This window comes from Dunckerocampus dactyliophorus, chromosome 10 (assembly GCF_027744805.1).
Source record: "Dunckerocampus dactyliophorus isolate RoL2022-P2 chromosome 10, RoL_Ddac_1.1, whole genome shotgun sequence".
In the NCBI taxonomy this organism is placed as follows: Eukaryota; Metazoa; Chordata; class Actinopteri; order Syngnathiformes; family Syngnathidae; genus Dunckerocampus; species Dunckerocampus dactyliophorus.
In genome coordinates this window covers 12,109,617-12,133,008 of record NC_072828.1, presented here as the reverse complement: position 1 = coordinate 12,133,008, position 23,392 = coordinate 12,109,617, and the positions used below count along the sequence as shown (strand labels likewise).

The window sequence follows — 23,392 nt, the reverse complement described above, 5'->3', positions numbered from 1 at the left end:
AAATATATTCAAAATCATTTTTCCCCCAGTTTAGATCTGATGTGTTTTCGAAGTGTTCCTCTAATTTTTTTGAGAAGTGTATATATAATATATATAATGTAATTAGGGCTGACAAATGATAAAAATTTTAAATCAGATTAATCACATTTTTCAAATTAATTAATCATGTCAAACCATGTCACACGATGTGTGAAATATGCCCAGTTTTACTGTATTTTATTGAAAGAAAGATAAATGACAGGGCAGGGTTATATATATATTTGTATGTATTAACAGCGCAAAATTAAGTGAAAATGTAAATCAAGTTAAGAGGTGGCACATACAGTATGTCTGAAAAGCTACTTACCAAACACTGGTCTCTTTAGCAGATATTTGAATCAGACTTTAACTGTGTTATTATGAGCAATGAGGAGTTGCGTTCAAAGACACCACGTCATTTAAATTGAATTCACATGTTTTGAGTGAATTTTCTGGGATTTACGAGCATACTTAAATGCATACTCATTCATTTATAAAGAAGGGATCCTATTTCGCAGAAACTCACTGATCGGGACTGGAAGCAATTAACCGTGATAAACAAGGGATTACTGTAACATGCATTCCATGTCAGTAACTGGCAATACCCTGACCTGAACATACTGTATAATCAATGCTCCTCCCGCCAGTTATTAATGATAACCGCCTCTTGTGTAATAGGAATAAACAAAAGGACTCAAAATAATCACCAAGTCAGAAAAGTTCCAGTAAGTTCCATATGTGTGCAGAGCAGTGTGAGTGCACATTGTTTTTGTTGGAACCATAATTGGCTGAATGCGGTGCACTCACCTGAGTTCCTGGTTTCAAGGCAGCGATGGTCTCCTTGATGAGGCGGAGCTCTGAGGGTGTGACTCCACCCACCAGGAAAAGGAAGAGCAGTGGGTTGTCGCTGGGATGTGGGCGGCTCACCTGTGGGTGGGAATGGCATAGGTAGGTTTGTTAGTTAGAGAAGGTTATTTAAGGAGGCCAAGGAGCGTGGCATGGTTCAAAATTTTGGCCTATGTACAGTAGTAATTTCTTTCACAATAGGAGTCACTATGGCCCAAAACCAAACAACCAGCCATGTCCATTCATAACACCATCCATTTATGCTTTTCCTCACTAGCATGGCGGATATGCTGGAGCCTATCACAGCTGACATTGGTCGCCAGCCAATCGCAGGGCACATACTGTATAGACAAACAATCATTATCTATGTACAATTTAGAGTTAACCTAACCTAACCTAACCTAAACTAACCTAACCCAATTAACCTAATTAACATTTTAGGAATGTGGGAGGAGAAAACCGGGGAAAACCCAAGCACATGCAAGCAGAACACGCAACAGAGGCCCAAAGGAGGTTCGAACCCATATCTTCCCGATCTCCTGACTGCGTGGTCAACAGGCTAACCACCGTGTGGCCCTCCATCCATAACATCCATCCATCTTCTATGCCGCTTATCCTCACTAGGGTCGCGGGTATGCTGGAGCCTATCCCAGCTGACTTTGGGCAAGAGCCGGGGCACACCCTGAACTCGACACCAGCCAACCACAGGGCTCATATAGACAAACAATCCAATTAACCTAACATGGGGCCAATTAACCTAACATGCATGTTTTTTGGGAGGAAACCGGAGTACCCGCAGAAAACCCATGCACGCACGGCGAGAACTTGTGAACTCCACGAACCCGATCTCCTGACTGTGTGGCCAACATGCTAACCGTGCGGGCCCCACTCATAACACATCTTATGTAATTCCAATTGAACCAGGACGTAACTTGCTAGCTAGCTACAATCCGACACAAATATGGCGCTGCTGTTATGTTCTCGCTAATGAATGAACTAGTGTGAGTGCAGGTCTTGTCTATGTTTGACACATTTGGTGGCTCGTCACCTTCACTCCTCCGTCCCTTATGATTATGTGGATGGGGTAATCGCACCTGCAAGCTGCAGTCTTAACCACAGCCACCCCCTGAGGCTGTTGCGCCTATGAAGCCTTGTCTTCACACCCTGGTGTCATGGCAGCCAACACGTGGACATGTAAGCAGGTCTACAAGCCCCCTTTCTCATGTGAAGCGTTCAGACATTCAACAACGCTGATGTGTGATTGTCAATTTGCACAGTGGGGGTGCTGTGTGTCTGCCGCATGTGATTAGCTCTGCAGGAAATAATGGCAATGTTCTATTGGCTCAGGGAAAGCTGCAGGAGGTGGCGGGGGTGGGCGGCGTATTCTGGCGCACCCACGGTGGCGAGGATGGCTGTACACGTGAAAGAGGCAGCTGGCGGGAGCGAAGCATGTCAGGGATGAGTCGACATGTGTTGCTGTTGTCTTCTGCCCTCTAGCTCTGTGTGTGTGTGTGTGTGTGTTTTTGGTGTTTTGGTCAGCGTGTTTTACGGACACAGCAACATCCATGTGCGAGAGGATTAGTGTGAGTCGGGCTGCAATAAATGAAATCCACGAAGTAGCCAACTTTATTTGTTTGCAATTATTCTATGTTTTAAAGCTGTAAAACGCCTGACAATACATTTTCTACATTTTTCTCAGACAGGCATGAACATTTTCTCACATTTGTCTCTTGTTTAAACACTCTCAAAGTTCAAATTTCATTTGGATTTGAATGACCAATCTACTAGTTTGGACACAGGAAATTATTAAGTGACTCACGCGTATTCACTCCTCTGACTGTGCCTCGTCCTGGTGGCGTTCGGCTGTAGCGTTTTTATATCCTTGTTACAACATATTGCTCCTGCCGTCGTCCTACTCCTTGAACCGAAGATTCATTTAGCCGGTTAGCTTCTTCTTCTTCTTTTTTTGTTTATTGGTGGTTAGCAGCAGCTCACACAGTTAGCTAGTTTGCTAGTGACTATTGACCACAACAGGAAACGGCACAAAGGAGATTGATTGATAATGGTCTACAGCCAATCAGGAGGCAGAACACAATGGGCGGGTTAGCCAGTGAGGACTGTTGTGGCTCGATATTTAGCCGGCTATTGTCCAATGTGGGCTCCTAATATGCTCGTACATGTTATGTTCTGTGCATTCATTGTATGTTTCTTTATGCCTCGGCAACCTGAGTGCTGAGTACGGGTGTGGCAGGGAGACACACCTGTGGCAGATTGGCAATTAGGCCTACTTAAGCCAGCTGTTAGAGGGAGGATGCAGAGTGATGGCCTTATTAGTGGAATGCTTTGATGTTCACACTTTTATAGCCTGTGAGCTGCTTTAAAATGACGGCGCCCCAAAGATCTACCTACTACTATAAATATAGAAAGTATATATTTATTTTTAAAAAATATGAGTAGGTATTTATGTATGTTATACATGTATATCAGGAGTGCACGCACTTTCTCAGCATGCAAGTACAAGTCAAAATGATCTACCTCTTTCTATAAAACATATAACATATACAAAATGTAACCAGTAAACTCTGAACTTCAATTGTAAATATTAATGATTAGTATTTCACATTTTCAAAGTGTACAGATAATCAAAGTAGTTGCTATCATAATTCGCTTCAATATAGGAAATAAAGATAATTCCACATAACTCCTAAATAGTTGTGTACCTAACCTGAGTACACTAGGTCCCCAATTTACGAACACAATTGGTTCCAGACGACCGTTCTTGAGTCGAATTGTTCTCAAGAAGGGGAAAAGGTAATATTACCAATGATATAGGTGCTACATGTACGTGTATACATATATACAGTATATGTGTATGTATGTAAATATGAGTTTGGATGCAGTAGTAATATTAAACGAGGATAATTAATGACAAAAACCAATAATAATAAAAATGCTATAATAATACGTACTGATAAATGTTATTTACCTTTGAAGAGGAGTGGTCGAGCATACGTTGTTGTGGTGGAGTTGGAGGAGGAGTTATTGAAAAAAGGACAAATGGTCGTCGTCGTTAGACTCTTCTAAAAGAGGTAGTGTTCTGTGGGTGGTGTAGAATTAAGCAGGCCTATTAACTCTTCATAAACTTTAATCACACGCTCTGTCCGTGTTGTATCATACAGCTACAATTTAGCTTTCGCTCCTCAGTGTCTTACTTGACCTGTTGGTCCCATTAGCAGTGTCACAGTGCCCTCTACTGGTCAAGCATGTAGCAGTATAAATACTGATTGAGCGACAACAAGGCAAAATAAAATAAAATATAGACCAGTCGGCTTGTCTTCGTAGCCGCAAATGTTCGCAAGTTGGATGTTCGTAAGTTGGGGACCTAGTGTTCTGGTAATATGTCAGTCAAATTAGCTATGTAACGTTCATTAGGGCACACAGTTCATGTATTACATCCAGTTAGCATTTGCTATCAAACATTACCCATATACAAGAATTTAAAATGATGATGCAAAAGACAATGCAACCGAAGTCAAGGCAACATATTGAAAAGGTTTCACCAATGGGCGCATTTTTAATTTCATCATGAAATAATAGTTTAAGAAGCGAACATGTAGAAAACACTGATTTCTGTAGTAGAGTTCATGACGGCAAGCAAAGCCAGTAAACAATACACTTTTTTTCTACGTAACTAGCTGCTACAAATGAACAGATAACTTCTGTTATAGATATAGACATCTTACCGCAGAGTTAGTTTATCCATAATCAGGATAATAAAGATGAAAGTTGCATATTTGTGTGTAGCTTGAAACGCTGCGGGGGAGCAAGCGCGAATCAGGAGGGGAGCTTAACGTCAGCTGACTGATGTCATATGACAACCACAAAGTGACGTTTACGCGATCGACCCAAACTACCTTGGGGATCTACCGGTAGCTCGCGATCGACGTAATGGCCACCCCTGCTCTACCTCTTTAGATCAAAGGCATTTTGACTTTTTGTGCTGTGGCTAATAGCACGAATGTCCTGACTTTGTTGAATGAGTTTAATGTTGGAATGAGGTGAATTGGTTGAGAAATGTGGAAGTAGTGGTTGGTAATAGCAGTTTCACGCAGAAGTGTGAACTTTGGGAAAATTTAGAATTTTTTCCAGTATAAACATAGGTAGCCTGAATGTGTTCAACAGTTTGATGTTGGACTGGCTTGAATCGGTGAATTCTGGGAAAATTTAGAATTTTGGATCACCCCCAAAATGTAATCCGTTCCTCCATACCCCATTTCTGACAATTCCTGACAATTTCACCCAAATCCATTCAGAACTTTTCAAGTTATTTTGAACACAAACAGAAACTAACAGACATATAAATGCCGGCAAAAGCATATCCTCCGTGCTGCGCTTGGCGGAGATAATAAATTGTGAAATACAGTATATGGTAAATGGTATATGTATATGGTTAATAACATTATTGAGCTTTGGTCTAGTGGTTAGCATGTTGGCCAACACAGTAACAGTCTGGAGATCAGGAAGACCTGGGTTCGATTCTCGCTTGGGCATTTCTGTGTGGAGTTTGCATGTTCTCCCCGTGTGTGCGTGGGTTTTCTCCGGGTACTCCGGTGTCCTCCCACATCCAAAAACATGAATGTTAGGTTGATTGGCAACTCTAAATTGTCTATAGGTATGAATGTGAGTGTGAATGATTGTTTATGTGTGTGTTAATATGTGGTGGCGACCAGTCCAGGGTGTACCCCGCCTGTCGCCCGAAGTCAGCTGGGATAGGCTCCAGCATGCCCCCACGACCCTAAAGAGGAGAAGCGGTATAGAAAATGGATGGATGGATTATTGATCTTATTTAATTAATGACCAATATAGTTATTTCATGACCACTTCATATACGTATTGGGTAACCTAAAACAATGTATTTAATAATTAAATTGCGGGAATTAAGAAAAAAAAAATTTGGATTATATAAAAATACATTTATAAAATTATTAGAGAGGCCATAGTCTGCTCATTTCACGAGCTTTTAAAATGAGATTGGATCTCTGTGAGGCACTACAGTAAGTAGAAAATATTCCTTACTATGATTTCGATACACAATCCTTACATCCGAAAAAACATGTCTGCCTGACATTTTCAAGAAAACGCAACCAGCGGTACTGAGCAACAGCCGCCGATTACCGCTACACACTCGGAAAGTTGCCATACATCAGTGTTTCTTAAATAGTGCGGCGGGCCCTGCTGGTGAGGCGCGGCGAACTGTGGGGCGTGCGAGACAGGAGTACTTTCAATGTTAGTGCAGACTGGCCAACATGTACACATTTATCGTACTCAGCGTGCAGTTTTGTTGTATTTTCCTGGTTTCAGTTGCACGTTCAGTCTGTACAATACAGATAAATAAATAGATATTATCAGTTTGTCAGTAGTACTTCAAATCGGAGGGGCATGAAAACATTTGTGTCCCCCAGGGTGGGTACAGTATGACAGACAATAACTGAGAACCACTGCCACTGCACGTCATTGTGGTTTTAATGTAAAAACAAAACAAAACTGTGGCATGAAAGCAACACGTAGAAATCATTAGGTGGTAGCAGGCAAATCCCATACTGTGCTTCACTGGTGGAAATGTAAAATGCAAGCGTTGTTTAAGTGAGGACTGCAGAATGCGTCAAAACTCTTGCACACGAAGCACTTAAGACCCTGACAAACACATTCACTCAGACATGACAGTTAGAGCAAAGCTGCAGCAGCTCCCCCGGGGTGTATTATGGTATAGCCCATGTGGTTAAAAATAGTGGAGCACTGTGCCCATATACATACATGAACTTACAGTCTGTTACAGTCAGTCTGAGTTGGTGGCTTTGGGGGCCAGGTCTCCTCATTTGAGTAAAATCAGGCCACGGTTATGTAAGCCGTCTAATTCGTGCTCCGCGAGGGTAATGATCACTTTAAGCAGGCCCAGATGTGGGATAAACACACTGTGGATGGCTGATATTTATTTCCCACAAGGCCGCAGATACATGTGTGTTGCAGGAAAACATTTGGGCAAAAATATTAACATAACCCGCAACTCGAGGTCTGTGTATCCTAGCCTCCCGCCCCCGTCGGAGATGCTGACAAACCGCCGAAATTAACTATTTTATACCCCAAGTGGAAAGTTGTGCTGCGGGGGAAGGAGACCCTGGTGACATGTCGTTAGCCTCTTTCACACAGAGATGCTGCAGGAAAAACAGAGCACAGTGCATTTTGTTTGTGCATTTCACACAGAACCAACCCAGCGAGGCGGGACCTTGCCGTAATGAATCTCCAAATCAGTGTCTGGTATGACGTAAACTGTGGATCCCCCGCACGGGCCGGAAAATTGCCTAATTTTTGGTAAATTTTATTTATTTATTATTATTTATATATTTTTTTCCTCTGGAAATAGGCTGTGTTTTTGCAGAAATCACATCAGTAATCAATGATAAATACATGATAACACAGGTATAATGGGGGCCGCAGTCAGGTACAATGGAGTTTGCAGTCTGTGTGGAGTTTGCATGTTCTCCCCGTGCGTGTGGGGGTTTTCTCCGGGTACTCCGGTTTCCTCCCACATTCCCAAAAACATGAATGTTAGGTTAATTGCCGATTCTAAATTGTCCATAGGTATGAATGTGAGTGTGAATGGTTGTTTGTCTATATGTGCCCTGCCATTGGCTGGCAACCAGTCCAGGGTGTACCCCGCCTGTCGCCCAAAGTCAGCTGGGATAGGCTCCAGCATGCCCCCGCGACCCTAAAGAGGAGAAGCGGTATAGAAAATGGAAGGATGGATGGTCTTCATGCTTCACTGATAATGTTTTTTTGTCAAGCGTTGTGATTTCACACTTTCCTTTAATGCATGCTAGCTGCTGTGCAAAGCAAAAGTGAAACTCAGATGTATCAATCCGGCCTCAAAGCTGCCTGTGAGGTGAATACAGATGAATAAATGGTTAGTAGACGAGCAGTGTGGATTATGTTGACACGTCTTGGAGAAACACCTTCTCCTGCAGCTAGTCGGGAAGCCGGGGGAGCCTTGTACTGCTAGCCACGCCGGAGCGAGGTGGAGGCGGCCCACAGCGATTGTCGCGCTAACCCGTGACTCCGATTCTTTTGATCATCATTATCATACATTAATGGTAAGTACTTACACATTTTACACTTTAAATGTGTTTCATGAGTGTGTGAGGCATATTCAGACCTTAAACCTGAGCTGTGCATTTAGCATTTAGCTTGTTAGCTTCTGTCACCAGTGGACAATGGCAATTGAAGAGAGAGAGTTCTGAAGATGAAGATAATCTAATAATTACAACAGTCGCTTTTTTTTGCAAATGTTGATCTGAAATCGGAGAAGAACGTTAAGCTACGAGGAGGGTTTGGAGGGGTGGGAGCGAGCCGTGTGTAAAAAACAGACATTTGTGGTGGGTGTGGAACGTCATCCCCAAGTGGGGCGCTACTGTATGTCCAAATTTTGTCACATGTCTGTGGTGCCCCCTATGTGTTGTGGTCTCATGCCCCCTATGTGCTATGGAAGACATGCTAGTATACATGTGATACAGATAGATGAAGTTACAGCGGGTGTTTTGTAGAGCACATTGAGCGGTGAGAAATTTCAAGTCAATGTGAGTTATGCGGTCAAACCTGGGGGTTTAATAACAGTGCCACCTTGTGGTGTATTTGTCAACACTTCCGGAGTTGCCATCCCACCTCTGATAAGACTTACGAAGACAAAACATTCCTGGGTTGACTTTGTGACTTAAATGTCTGACCTTCATGAACATGCTGAATCCGGTCTTCAGGAAGTCCGTGAGGCCCCCGGACATGTGCTCGATGTCGGGACATTCGTGTCTGTCCGGGTGAAAGACCTCCTCCAGAATCTGTCGTAGGAATGGCCGATAGGTGGCCTGCCAAAGAGAGGAAAAATTAAAATGCTAAGCTTAAGTAAATGCCGCTGCAGCAGCATTTGTTGGCCCTAATGGAGCTAAACCCCCCCCCCCCATAACACCTGACACACTTTCACTGCTTCGCATTGTAGAACTAGTCAACTGGAGGAGCCTTGAACATTTAGCGTCTGTTAGAGATTCACTACAGTAGAACTTGGCTACGGGTACCTTCTGGATGCATACAAACTAACTGCAGTTTAGATCCAGTTAGCACAGATCTACTGGACCCTGGAATACGCAGTTATCTTGTTTTAACATATGGACGAAATGGAGTGTCGATTCAGTTAGCTTGTTAGTATAGCACTACTGCGCCTGTAAATAGCTAGTATTAGCGTCTGTTAGCAAACAGACTGGGGTGGGGGCTGACTTGGAAATAAATAGTTAGCTTATGGTCTTATGGTAGTTAGCTGAAGGACTAGCTAGAGCTTAGATACAGTTAGCTTCTGTTAGTATCTACAACTTTGCTACAGATAACCTCTGTTAGCATGGATACAGTTAGCACGACAATGCCTCTGGAGTAAGTAGTTACTTTGTATTAACTTAAGGAATAGTTGGAGCTTAAAGACAGTTAGCTTGTGTTAGCATCTTGAATTTGGCTCCTCATTATTGATTACTCTGTTAACATACAGACTAGCTGAAGTTTAGATACAGTTAGCATAATCAACTGGATCTTAAAATATACAGTAAATAATATGTTATCTTGTGTTAACATAATGACTTGTTGGAGCTTAGCTCCTGTTAGTTTCTGTTGGCATACATACGAACTACAACTTGGTTACAGACTCAGTTAGCACAACAATCAGCTGGAGACTGCAATAGGTTATCTTGTGTTAACAAAAGGGCTAGCTGGAGCATAGATATTAGCGTGTGTTAGCGTAACAATTTTGAGACTGGATAGCTTGTGTCCGAACAACAATGCTGGAGCTTGGACAAACAGTTTAGCATAAAGGCTAGCTGTAGTCTGGACAGTTAAATTGGCGTTAACTGTTGTTAACTTTAGCTAGCTGGAGCGGGATACTATGATGTTGAATTAGTGTATATATGCAAGTGTTTTCTCCTCACCACGGAGTGTCAACAGTAGAGACCTTCCACTCCTCTAGTGGCTGAGTGCCTTCACAATGTATATGTGACTAATTATACAAACTAATATTTAGCAACAGTGTTTAGCAAAGCTGTGCTAAATGAGTCAGCTTGCTTCAGCTACGAACAAAATATCTGACACAACACACAAGCATCTAACAATCCCAGTTGAGTAACACAGTTGAGTCTCCATCTGTCCTTCCCTCCAAAAACATCCACGTCACCAAAAAACTGTCATATGATAATGCCACTGGTTAAGTATTCGTCTGCACACACGCTAGTGCACGTGTACATATCAAATTTCCCTAGTGGTGTTTTTTTGGCGTAGCTGGACAAGGATCGGCAAAATAAATTCCACAAAAGAAAGCAGTTATATTAATATGTAGCAGGGTTGAAAAACAATGAGTAGAGCACGTTAAAAGAATGGAATGTTCCAGGAGAAAACGGAACATGATTACCATAAAGACAAAGCTGACTGCTGTTACCATAAAAGCTAGCTGGAGGGCAAGACTCAGGTCGCTTCTGTTAGCATAATGGTCAACTAGAGCTGAGGTACATTTAGCTTCTGTTAGCACAGAGACTAATTAAAACTTAGCCACAGTTAGCTTCTCTTTGAAGCTCTTAGAACAACCATCAACCGGTTTGTGGATATACCGTGTACTTGTGTTACCATAACAATGTACAGTTAGCAAGACCGTACCTGTCAACATTTGTGTTCTAAAATAAGCGAGATTTTCTGGAAAAAAAGTGAAAATGAGTGAAAATAAGGGACATTTCGGTGCGTCAGGAGAGAAGGACAGATAGTTTCCCGGTGAAAACGGGAGGGTTAGTAGTTAGGAGAGTTAGTTGTTAGCATAATAATAGCATAATGTTAGCATAATAACTAAGCTCAAACTCACAGCATACGTTTACAACAGTTTGCTTCTTTTGGCATAAAGATGAACTCGAACACGACTTCAGTTAGCTTTTGTCAGCAGAATGACCAACTAGACTTTAGACACACCTAGCTTCTGTTAGCATAATGACCGACTGGAGTTTACATACAGGTACTGTAGCTTATATTAGCATACTTCTTAATGACCAAGCTCAAACGTGGCCACAAATATCTTCTGTTAGCATATGGAATAGCTGGAGCTTAGCTACAGTTCTTTTCTGTTAGCATGGAGACCAACTAGACGTTAGTTACAGATAGCTTCTGTTAGTGCAACAACCAGCCTTTGCGGAACCCCGAAGTAGATTAAGGCACATAAAAGTAAAGAAATGGATGAATTCTCAAGATCTAAAACCTTTATGCGCCTGAGCTACAGTGAGTTAGCTTGCGTCTCATGGCCAACTTTGGAAAAAAAAAAGCCTTGAAGAAGACATAGAGATATAAATGGTTACATAATCCAGAAGAAAAGACCTCTGTGTCTTGTATGCTATCTTCATGCAAGCAGGAGCTAAGACAAACACAAAGGTTTTTCTTTCCTATCGTCGGCGATGTTCTGATGCGGACTGTGTTGAATTTTATTAGCAAAAAAACCCCATAGGAGAATAACAAACACACTGCGGGCGGCGAATGTCCCCCAAGCCCCCCCTCTCCACCTTATTTGGAAGTCGCACACGTCGATTTCTTTTGTTTCCTTGGTTCCTATGAGACGCGGCCCGGTGAGTGTGGTGTACCTGGTGGACGCCATCGCTGGCTGTGTAGACGCGTCGCAGTTGTTTCAGGTGGTCTCTGGCGTGGCTCAGCCCACGGAGGGTCTGGAACATGTCCTCCACCGTGGAGTGGACCCTCTCTGTGGTCAGCTCGTCCGCCTGGGTGCACCCTGAGAAAGACGGAACAACAAATACGACTGAAAACAAACTAAACTAGGAAGAGAATTATGGTGCATGACATGAATTCAACTTAACTCCAATATGTCAACTATATATTTTTGTAATGGTATTTTTTATTTCATATGGAGAGGGCCACAGTATTTGCTTTTTTCATATTACATTCCATTTTTCGCTACTTGTGTCATTAAAAGATGCAATAAAAAATGAACTTTAACTCAAAATGTAATCAAATTTGAAACTGTGTGGACATGCTAAATGGCAGTTTTAAATATTCAAGATTAAACATAAAAGGATTCAACATTACAGCGTCTGATCCAGATTCCTATATACAGTAGATATACATACAGTATATTGCATTTATGGCAGGGATGTCCAAAGTGCGGCCCTTGGGCCATTTGCGTCCCGCGGCTGTGATTTTATCGGCCCGCAGCACAGTCTAAAAATGTCATTTGACACTTAAAAAAACAACAACAGCAACAAAAATGGGAAAATCAATCAAAAGTCCAAATATTAAGAGAAGAGCTGTCATCTAGCAAGGGAAAAAAAAAGCCATCATTTCTCAGGAAAAATAGGAGCATGATGTTGAAATGTTAAAGAAAAATGTTTTTTTTTTTTTGTAAAGACAAAAACAATGAATAAAGTTGTAATTTTTGGAAACTGAGGTTGGGGGGGAAATTTATACCATGGGAATAAAGACAAAATATTAGGAGAAGAAAATCTAAATACAAGAAGAAAGTTGAAATGTTTGGAAAATTATACAAAAAAATGAACAGCAGAAATTTGACCAGAGTGAAGTCAAAATAAAAAATAAAAAAAGTTTTAATAAATAAGTTTTCTAATGGGAAAAACGTTGCAATTTTATGAGAATAAACTTGTAAAATGAGGAAAAATGATCCTTTTACTAACAATGTTGAAATATGGAAAAACACATTATTGTTTTAAAAGATATAAAGTTAGAATTACGAGAAGAAAATTTACAAGAGGAAAGCTGAAATGAAAAAAAAAAAACATCAGAAATGGAAAAAACAGCTGTCATTTTATGGGAATAAAGTCAAAATATTAAGAAAAAAAAAGTCATAATCGAATGAAGAACAAAAGTCGCAATTTTACAAGAATAAAATTGTATTGTTATGGAAAAAAACGTCATTTTTGGTAATTTTATCTATATTACAAAAGTGAAATGCAGTTTTTTCTTGAGCTACATACAATATATCTTCTCAGCGTATCTCTATGTGCCGCTTTACAAAATATCAAAGTGGCCCTGGCGTCCTTTCACTTTTCACGATGTGGCCCTCGCTGGAAAAAGTTTGGACACCCCTGATTTATGGGGTTCCGTTTCGAAACCCCCTGTGAACGGCAAGAAAAGCAAAATGATTGAGGTGCCAGCCAAGATGTCTATCTTTGACTACTTCATCAAGCCTGGGCTGTGCTGCTATGTCGAGGCACTGCTGCACATTACATCAATTTGCTTGAGCTTGACATTTGTACCCTTACTCAACAACACAAACCAACAGGAAGTCATCAACCCAAATGGATATACCTCACTCACAGCGCAACCAAAAATAACACATGTGGAACACACAACGTAACGGCACCACTCGGACTACGCTGGTACTGACACAACGCAGTTACTCCCTGTGCTGCCTTTATGTCATTCATGACTATATTCAGTATTTATGAATGATCACCAAGCATGCGCTTTCTACCAAAGATTGTTCTCATAAAGGACACAATTTCCCACAAATAATAATAGAAAATAATCAGCGAAAAATCAGCAAATTTGCAAGGTCACGAAGGCTGATTTTCAAATATGCGGGGAGCCACTGTATTTTCTCTAAACCCATTGTAAAAAAAAAAAAACAAAGAAAAAAAGAGGGTAATATGTCAAAAGCCTTAGATGAAAAAGGCACACAGATACAAACAAACAAATGGAACAAACAAAAAAGAAATGTACAGCCAAAGAAAACAATCTCAGAATACAACATACGAATAATCACAAAAAGCAAGAAGCACGGCTTTGCGAGCGCAATTATCACCTGGCTTGCCTTAAAGTTTGGCGAGTTTTTTTTTGAAAAATTGGCCCAAGCAAATCGGCTAACACATGCAAAAACATTTACACTGGCTCTAAGTTATGAATGCTCCTGCTGGGCGTGTGTAGTCAAACTAATAAGAAGGAAGCGTGAGGACAAGAGTGCCTTTATTCGCAGAGAAAAAAGCCCCACAATTTTAAGACACACTTCAGGAAGGAAGCTAAAATAAATTCAAAATGTCAGCTTTAGAGTGACTGTGATGGCGAGAATTAAGGAGGCAGTTTTGCAGAATACGTGGACTGGCACCTGCAGGAATGTGGCAGTTAAAACGACGCTCAGCTGTGTTATAGAGCACATAAAAACCGTGTCAGCATGGCTCGGAACCAACTAGAACATTGTTGACTCCAACAGTACTGCTGCCAGAACTGCACAAAAGGAGCTTTGTACATGAACACGCTTCATACACGGATGGGAAAACGTCTCCATACATACACACCTATTCCCCTATGATGCAAAATGGATTTTTTGATGATGTTCTAAGAGTACTACGTTTAAAAGCACCAAACATGACACAAATCTTTGCTCCACGTTTGAGAGAAGAGGCAACTCAAAAGGTCAGTTTTGAAGTTGCGGATTTCCATGGTGCCATGAACAAAAAAAGCTCCATCCTCATGGACGTGATACCGCCTCTGAACAGCCCCTAAGTATATAGATAAATGAGCTCACAACGTGTATACGCCCACCACTTTAAGGCTTCGCTACACATCTTAAAATGCAACTGGGAGCTCTGCATAGGTGCCATGAACTGTCTAAATTTCAGCATCGATTTGGCAGGCTACGATTTGGCCAACACACTCTTGTGTCCTTAGTGTCCTTACCGCCTCCATCACTGTTTGGTACGGTAACTGTACAACACGTGATAGGAAGGCACTCCAGCGGGTGATCAAGACCTCACAGAACATTGTTGGGGCAGTCCTCCCCTCACTGCAAGACATTTATACATCTAGAGTCCTACGCAGAACACACAACCTCATCAAGGACAGCACACATCCACAACACTCATTATCCACACTCCTACCATCAGGCAGACGCTACAGGAGTTTGAAGTCCAGGACCACAAGACTGGCTAACAGCTTTTACCCACAGGCCATCAGGCTTCTCAACGAAGCACTCACACACGCCGCACGCAACACACTCATAACACTGAACATATTATTGTTGCTTTTAATTTATTGGTATTAATGTTTCTTCTGTTCTTATTCATTTTCTTGTGTTTTCTTTCTTTTTTTTAGGGAGAATGAACAGAATAAGAATTTCATTTCGTAGTATAACTACCTGTCTTACTGTGCATATGACAATAAAACTCTTCAATCTTGGATTGTAGGACCTCTGAGACTGAAATATCCTAATATTTGAGAGCTTTGAAGTGGACTCAAAAGTTTTGGCGTGACTTCTGCCACTATGCTTCTAACTTTGAACCTCATTAAAGTGTAGGTTGCATAATATCACATGAGCTCACATGTTAAACATCCCTGTGTGGTATATCTCATAGCTGCAGATAAAAATCTAAAACATGCATTTGGATACATCACTGACACGGCTTGAAAACTGACTGCAGCTCCGACATACACTTTGTGATACAAACAAAAGATAGTGTGTGAGTTTCATAAGGCTGCATTAGTGACCTTCTTACTGTTATATACTTTTATTGCCTCATTGTTACTTGGCAGGCTGCATATGCCACAGGAATACATCAACGTCAGCTCAGCCTGCAGCTTGGCTTTGTCAGTCTAATCTCTGCTATTTGTTCCCTTTCCTTCCCATACAGAGGATATCCAATCCAACGCAGCGAGTCTTTGTTTTGAGGCGCTGACTCCAGGAATGTAAAGCGTCTGGCCTGACAGATGAAAGGTAAACGTACTCGGGACAAAGTGTTGGACGGTTTGCCAACTCGGATGGGGGTCTTATCTTTGCAAAGAGGAGAGAATGACTGCAGGCAAAACCAGCAGAGCATTTACACCTGACAAAGCATCCTAAAATAGAAGTTGGAATTGCGAGAAATTGCGTGTGAATAAGAATGAAGTGATATAATTGCATAGTGATATGATTTCGACTAATCTTTTTCAGCCTTTTTTTCCTGTGGGGAACAAATACAGTCTGGTAATGGAGTCAAAACTGTAAGTATTTTTTAATGCCTACTTTTTTTAATGGTGCCCTATTAATTATGCAAAAGTTTATTTTAAATGATGTTCGAACAGTAATTCTGTCCCTCAAGCCTGTCTGTGAGCAACAAGCATGAAGAGGCAAATAAGAGGCGCTCCAACGGTTGCTTTTGAAGGTTTTCATGACATCAAAAAAACACCTCCTTTCTCGTGGTGGCACGTCTTTTTTGCCTCTGACATGCCCACCGCAAACAACAAAAAGGCTTCGCTACACATCTTAAAATGCTGTTTTGCTAATTATCCTTCTGTCAGCTACCGCTGTAAGTTGATCATTTGTTTTTTTCCTCAGCGAATAGTCTAACTTAAAATGTGAGTGTAATGTTAGCACTGTAGCTCACATAGCTATGCTATGCTATTCTTCATGTTATGTTGTTGTATATGATATACTGTATGGCATCTTTTACATTGTACAAGTACAGAGTTACAGTGTATATGTAAAAAGTGGATAAAATATACAATAGCACTTATTAGAGCCACAGAGCTAAAAATAATGTATGGGCCCCATGGTGTAAACATTTAATAGTCACACATTCTGTCAATGTTCAAAGGTGTGGGCTAGGTATCAAGCCTAAGACGTAGGCTGAGTGTGAATATGTTGCGTGTCTGCTGTGAGGACGGAGCTTGACCTGCTGCCAAAAACAGCAGAGTGCAAGAGCAGGGCTCGCCTTGAAGTGGTGCTGCACTGTTGCACAGAGCCCCCGCCTCCCTCGGGCCATCTGTAGTTGCAATGTTGATGATGTTGTGGCATCACTGAGCTTGAGCGAGGCCCAGGTGCCGATTCGGGGAGTGCCTGGCTTTGGCGGGCGGCCTGAAAAACACCTGTGAATCAATTCATCTCACGCCACCTCGCCAACCACCGTATCAGCCAAAGGCACGCCTCCGTGAACGCCCTGATGTCTCTCACGCAATTTGCGCAACGATTCCCGTTGCGGTGTGCGATTAAAGCTGTATGAAACTGCCACTTTGCTTTGCGCTATTGATGGAGTTTGATGGGAAATCACAAGCGAGGGCACGCTCCTTTATCGGGCAGAAAAACACACTGTCACGCTAGCCCGAAATGACTCAACAACAGCTATCAACTTGTTGGGAAAATGAAAGGATGGACTCATGGTATTGCCAAACCAAAACGAGACAGGGTGATTAATTCTTCCTTAGAAGGGAGCGATGCTTAAGTACAAAGGAATGTATCACCTTGGGGAGTAACTGGGTTTACAATACATGAAAGGCTTGCATTTATCTACTGTATTGCAAACTGATGCAACGAGGGCGACCTGAAAGTACGGGTGTGTAAGAAAATGTTGTTTATTTCTGTATGTGGAATCAAGTTGTGGAACGGATTGAGTAAGGAACTCAAACAATGCACAACAATGAGCGAGCAGTTGATGTTCACAAAATACAAATAAGAAGAGACCTGAACTACTGTGTACATACAATACAATATCTAACCACTACTACACTGACTACTAACTCTTCATTGTGGTGAGTACATGGTCCGTACTCACTCATTATCAATCAACCACTCTTTCAACCATTCTATCAGTTATTATTAAGCCTGTAGCTTCCTTTTAGTAAGTAAAAACCTTGGCTATGATTGCACTACATTGTCATGTAGACCTACAAAGTACACTTGGAAGAACAAGAGGTGAATAAATGTATTGCAACTGATGTGAAACTGATGAGGGGTAGGATTAAATAAGCTTTGCTTCTTCTTACTCCTTTTTGGACATGCAAAATTGTGAATTGTACTATGTGATGTGCTACTGTTTGACTCATGTATGTTCAGGATGAATTAAAACCATGAACCATGAACCATTTCCAACATGCTTAACAAAGTTACATTGAAGTGCATCCCATGTTTACACTTGCACTTGTGTATTCACCTCCCGTGTTTAACATGTTCCCATGTTACAGTGGAACCCGGACACCACCTCGGACCGGTTGACTGATGTCAACATAAGTGGTTACTGACATAACCAAAATCCATCCATCCATTTTCTATGCCACTTATCCTCATTAGGGTCACGGGGGTATGCTGGAGCCTATCCCAGCTGACTTGGGAAACTGGACTGGTCGCCAGCCAATGGCAGGGCACATATAGACAAACAACCATTCACACTCACATTCATACCTATGGACAATTTAGAGCCACCAATGAACCTAACATGCATGTTTTTGGAATGTGGGAGGAAACCGGAGTACCCGGAGAAAACCCACACATGCACGGGGAGAACATGCAAACTCCACACAGAAATGCCCAACGGAGATTTGAACCCTGGTCTTCCCGATGTCCTGACTGTGTGGCCAACATGCACCACCTTTGGACATGACCAAAATCAAATTTACAAAACTTACTTGTGACTTTGGCCCGAGAGAAAGACAATGGGTGATAATAAAGGATTTTTTAAAACCTACATCAGTTTGTTGATATTGTTTTTCCTACATTTGTGTGTACTTTTGTTTTATTTTGATTCTTGTTTTGATATTTTAGGCTCTTATCTACTGTGCTAACTTTGATGTATGCTTTGACTACAATGACAATAAAGATTTCATCCATGTGCAAAAGTTTCTTCCAGTGGCTGACAATCTGTGACGCAGGACAGGGGACGCTCGCTCCTGCTCTTATTTTGGTGGGCTGTACCTTCTCCGGGGAGGAAGAGGCAGCCGCTTCTCGCCTGGTGGCTGCGCACCTGCGGCCAATTAACATTTGTGGCGGATAAAAGGCCAGCGTGGTCGAATGTGGGGCGCTGGTTCATTGTTGATTTTGTCGTTACTGTGGTTATTGTCTGTGATTCCTATGCACCTCGTCTCCTTATTAGTGCTGTAACTTGAACTATCCACTATCCACTCTCGACTCGAGTCAAGTCAGACTCGAATCACAATTTTGCTGACTTTGGACATGACGTGAGAATGTCATCAAAAACTTTCTCAACTCAAGTTGGACTTTGACATCAATGACTCGAGACTTGACTCCGACATTAGTCTGATGACTTGAAAAGACTGGAGATTTTTAGTGAATATGTTGAGTAAAATGTGTCCCCATTCAAAGTATTCAACTAACGTGATCGGCAATATTTTTCCTTTGACTCTACCTCATTGAATGCATCTATTACCGTCCAATCAGATTTAAGAACAAACAACAAAAGTGTGGATAACATGAATCCTGAATGCTATGTCAGCACTCTTTTTCTGGGACAAAGTCTTGTCACACTGGTCTTATTTTATTAAAAAAATAACACAATAATACAAATACAAATGCATTCATTGTATTTGTCAAATGTAATAGATTGGGACATTGTTAAAATGGCATTTTATTTGGGATACATTAAACAGTGACTTGTAAGGAATCAAAAATTTCAAGCCTATGACTTCGGAATTGACTCTAACTGTCTTTTCTTGACTTGAGACTTGACTTGGATTTGCACGTCTTTTGCACTTGGAGACTTGAGATTAAAGACTTGAGACTACAAAAACACTGACTTGCTCCCACCTCTGCTTATACTACAACACATGTCGACATGAACAGACCCATCTTTCAAAGAAAATGTTATGTCAACAAACGTCGTCAACCATATACTTTGGAACCTTAGTTAGCGCATGCCCCAGTTAGCATGTTTTTCAGTTAACATCAAAATTTTGCCCCGGCTTGCGTTCATTTTCCAGTTAACATCAAATCCGTCCTGTCGTGTACATTGCGTATTACAGTCCAATTGTGTTCTTAATGTATTTTTATCACAAAACGTCCTGGTTAGCAGCCTATTAGCTTGCTACTACATGGAAACAGAAACCAGACGTCAGCTACGTCGCCCGTCTATTATGTCATTAGTGGTTGACTCTATAGTTCTTTGCTAACTAACAGTTATGCCATCACTCAAAAATGTTAACACAATACAATTCTAGATAATTATCAGTAATGAATGAAATGGATAAATGAATGTTTAAGGCTACTTTTACCTTCAATGAAGACTTGTTGGCAAAGACACGATATAGCAGCAAGATCAACACGGACACCACCTTCGTGTTTCGCTATGAGTTTTTTTTTTTTATTTAATAGTGTAGTTTCTTGCTTTCTTTACAAAAACGCTGGCACTTGCAACTGTCTTTGGGTCCATTTGGGGTTATTTTAGAGGCCGTGATCAAAAGAAAAGCTTCAGGTGAGAAACACTTCTGATTTAAAAAAATAACTCGCAAACTAGCAAAACACGAAAGTGATGTCCGTGTTGATCTCGCTGCCACATCGTGCCTTTGTCAACAATCACGTCTACAATGAAGGGAAAAGTAACACTGAATGTTCATTCATCCCTTTCATCCATCATTTATTCATGTATTAGTATGCATTTATTGTATATAAAACTAGAATAGTAATACTAATGAAAATGTGTTTTGTGTTAACTTTCTGGAATGGATTAGTTGGATTTACATTATTTCTTTTGGGAAAAATTGATTCGGTTAGAGTACCTTTTGGTTAGGGTCAGACCTTCTGGAACGGATTAATGATGCTAACCAAGGTTCCACTGTATGTCAGTCAACTTAAGCGGACACTTTTTTAGTAAGAAGAACATGATGGACTGGTTGAGTTGGTTGATGTAGACATAAGCGAGACCTACCCAAGCGGGTTCCACTGTGCCAAATTTTTACACAGGAAAGAAAAGAATGAAAATGTGGAATAGTAAAGTTAATAGAGCTTGTAGATACCTTATTCAGTTAAAAAAAAATCTCAACAACTACAAGGACAACTTGGTATGAGAGACTTGGAAAGTCCAAATGAAGAACACAGTTAAGCTATTTACAGTTTGTCCCATTTCCATTGCACTGTACCTACACAGCTCTACGTACTTGCATCTGTTTAAAGCGGCCTGAGAAAACCAAGCGTCGTTGAACGCAAAAGTCAGACCGACACAGGGGGAACTTGGGTCTCCCATGGTAAGGAGATGAAGTAGATGAGTGGAGAGTCAATGCCACATGACACTGCTGCTACGTTACCATATACAGTATATGTCCTACTTACTACTGTGTGGGATCAATAAAGTTCTTATCTTATCCATCTGAGAAGATCAAATACATTGTTTTTGGTGCCTGACTGTTTCCCAAGTATATTATGTGTGTGTGTGTGTGTGTGAATGGAAAAACGAGAGGCATTAACTCAACTTCCTTGTATTCACTTACAGCGCAGCCTTGCCACATCCAAAATGGCGGCGACACTGCTCAGCGAAGCAGAGTCTACGTATATGGTTTTGACAGCAGAGCTTCCGGTTTCCCAGCGTGCTTTGCTGTACTGTTGTTGTGAATAGCCACTAAGTTACATGTTTAGAGCTCACATAGTTGTAGGTTATTCTGTATTACTCATTGGAAGCGTCTTCTCTGTTGTTATCTACCTATTACGTTCCTGTGTGATGGGTTTTTTTTAGCTTTCTTTAAAAAAACACTGTGAGTAAGACAAGTGTGTGGAATGGTAAGCCCCACCCCGCGATTTCTAAGGAGCTGGTAAGTTGATTGTGAACTTTGTTGTTACTCTGCTTGTTTTAATATAGTTACCTCATTCTCAGACTTGTGAGCAGCACAGTATTAACTTCAGGATGCAGCAAGTTCAGCAGTGTTGCAAATTTGTGACCTTGGCGCTAAAAGCTCTGTATCGGCTTTTATCGTAGGAATAAAAAAAGGTACTAATGTTGGCCAATATCACTTTTTTATGCCAGTATCGGCCCGATGATTATCGGTGGCCGATAATATCGGACATCCCTAAAAATGACCTAACACTTAGTAGTAGGCATCATTCTGTCTTGAGAGACCAACGGCAGGGGGAAGGTGGGTGAAGTGTCTTGCGCTCCCTCAACATTGACTGTTGAGGGAGCGAGGATTGAACCACCAATCTTCCAGTTTCTGGAAGGCCTGCTCTACCCCAACCCAACACCTAATACTAGTGTAAAGTATTAAAGCTGTATCCTGAAACTAGTTGACAGATGTTGAAATAAGCCTAAATCCATCTTAAATGCAAAAAAGGGCTTGCCAAATATAAGATAAACAGACTAGATATTAGGAAAAAATACTTAAAACTAGTCTGTCTATACAGCTAGTTAATTTTACTTGATAAAATAGCCTAAATAAAGATTTCTACATCTAGAAATAAACAGGACTTTTAAGAAGAAAATACTTATTTTCAGAATAAAATACTTACATACAACCATACAACCCACAAAAAGTGTAATATTATTAAAACAAGTGAAAATGAAATGACATGTTAGTGCAAAATGAATCCTGAAACTCGCTGATCTTGAAGCCCAAATGAATCTTACAAGTAGGCCAAAAAGCCTTTCCAAAAAAAAGTGTACTTATATCTTAGGACTTATGTATCTTAACTCATGCTATTAAACATCACAACCAGAAGTGCTAATTTGATAACATCTATATTTATTTTCTTTAACCGGTATACCAAGTTGCGCTACAAAATCTGTCATTCAGTCATTTGTCTTTATTGGTCATCAAAAATAGTTTACAGTATGGCAGTACCCTTCTGTTTAATAAACTGAATGTTGTTGTTTAGCAGTTCTTAAATTAAGCGTGGAATTAAGTGTGGAATCTTTAAACAAGATTTTATTTGTTGGGAAAACCAAAATAACTTATTTTAAGAGTTATTTGCTCAATTGCACAACATTTCTGAACTAAACTCGACAAAAAGTAGTCCCTTATTATAAAATTGAGGTTATACTACTATATAGGGTCAATGAGTAAATTATCAAACATTTCTAGAAATAGGATTTTAAATCTTGGCAAGTGGCAAATAATTTGCATGAGTAGTAATACGAATGCTGTTGCTGTTGCACCATTAAGCATCATTAAACAGCAAATGTGTGTGCATTAAAAAAACAGTCAAATTGGAAGGTCTGGTTAGCATGTTGGCCACACTGTCATGAGATCGGGAAGATCTTGGTTTGAATCTCCATTGGGCGTACGTTGGTTTTCTCCGGGTACTCCGGTTTCCTCCCACATTCCAAAAACGTGCATGTTAGGTTAATTGGCGACTCTAAATTGTCCATAGGTATGAATGTGAGCGTGAATGGTTGTCTATGTGTGCCCTGCGATTGGCTGGCAACCAGTCCAGGGTGTACCGCGCCTTTAGCCCAAAGTCAGTTGGGATAGGCTCCAGCATACCCACGACCCTAGTGGGGATAAGCGGCATAGAAAAAGGATGGATGGATGGATGGAAGTAGGCAATCATTACCAACATTGTTGGTGTGGACTTGTGGCCTTGAAGAGGAAATAGAAGCTGAAATTAAAACAACAACAAAAAAACAGCCTGTTTCCTCAACAACCCTCCAAACAGTGCAGCAACAAGTCTCTGCATTTGCTTGACCCTGCAGTCAAAACTCTCCCAGCACTTATCAGCGGAATGCACCTATTATAAATAACCTCGCTTATTTTCAGTGCTGAT

General features: G+C 41.0%; 1 protein-coding gene across 2 annotated transcripts in view; it reads right to left on the bottom strand.

Moving 5' to 3' along the window:
• scfd2 (sec1 family domain containing 2) overlaps positions 1-23,392 on the bottom strand; it is a 149,838-nt gene that overhangs the window by 6,000 nt on the left and 120,446 nt on the right. For both annotated transcript variants that reach the window (XR_008572667.1, XM_054789294.1), the window contains exons 7-9: positions 11,559-11,704; positions 8,643-8,777; positions 826-945 (exon numbers count right to left, since the gene is read on the bottom strand). Coding sequence is in view for 1 of the 2 variants with exons in the window: in XM_054789294.1 (XP_054645269.1) it covers positions 826-945; positions 8,643-8,777; positions 11,559-11,704 (401 nt within the window). In the remaining variant the exon portion in view is untranslated. The remainder of the gene's footprint in view (positions 1-825; positions 946-8,642; positions 8,778-11,558; positions 11,705-23,392) is intronic.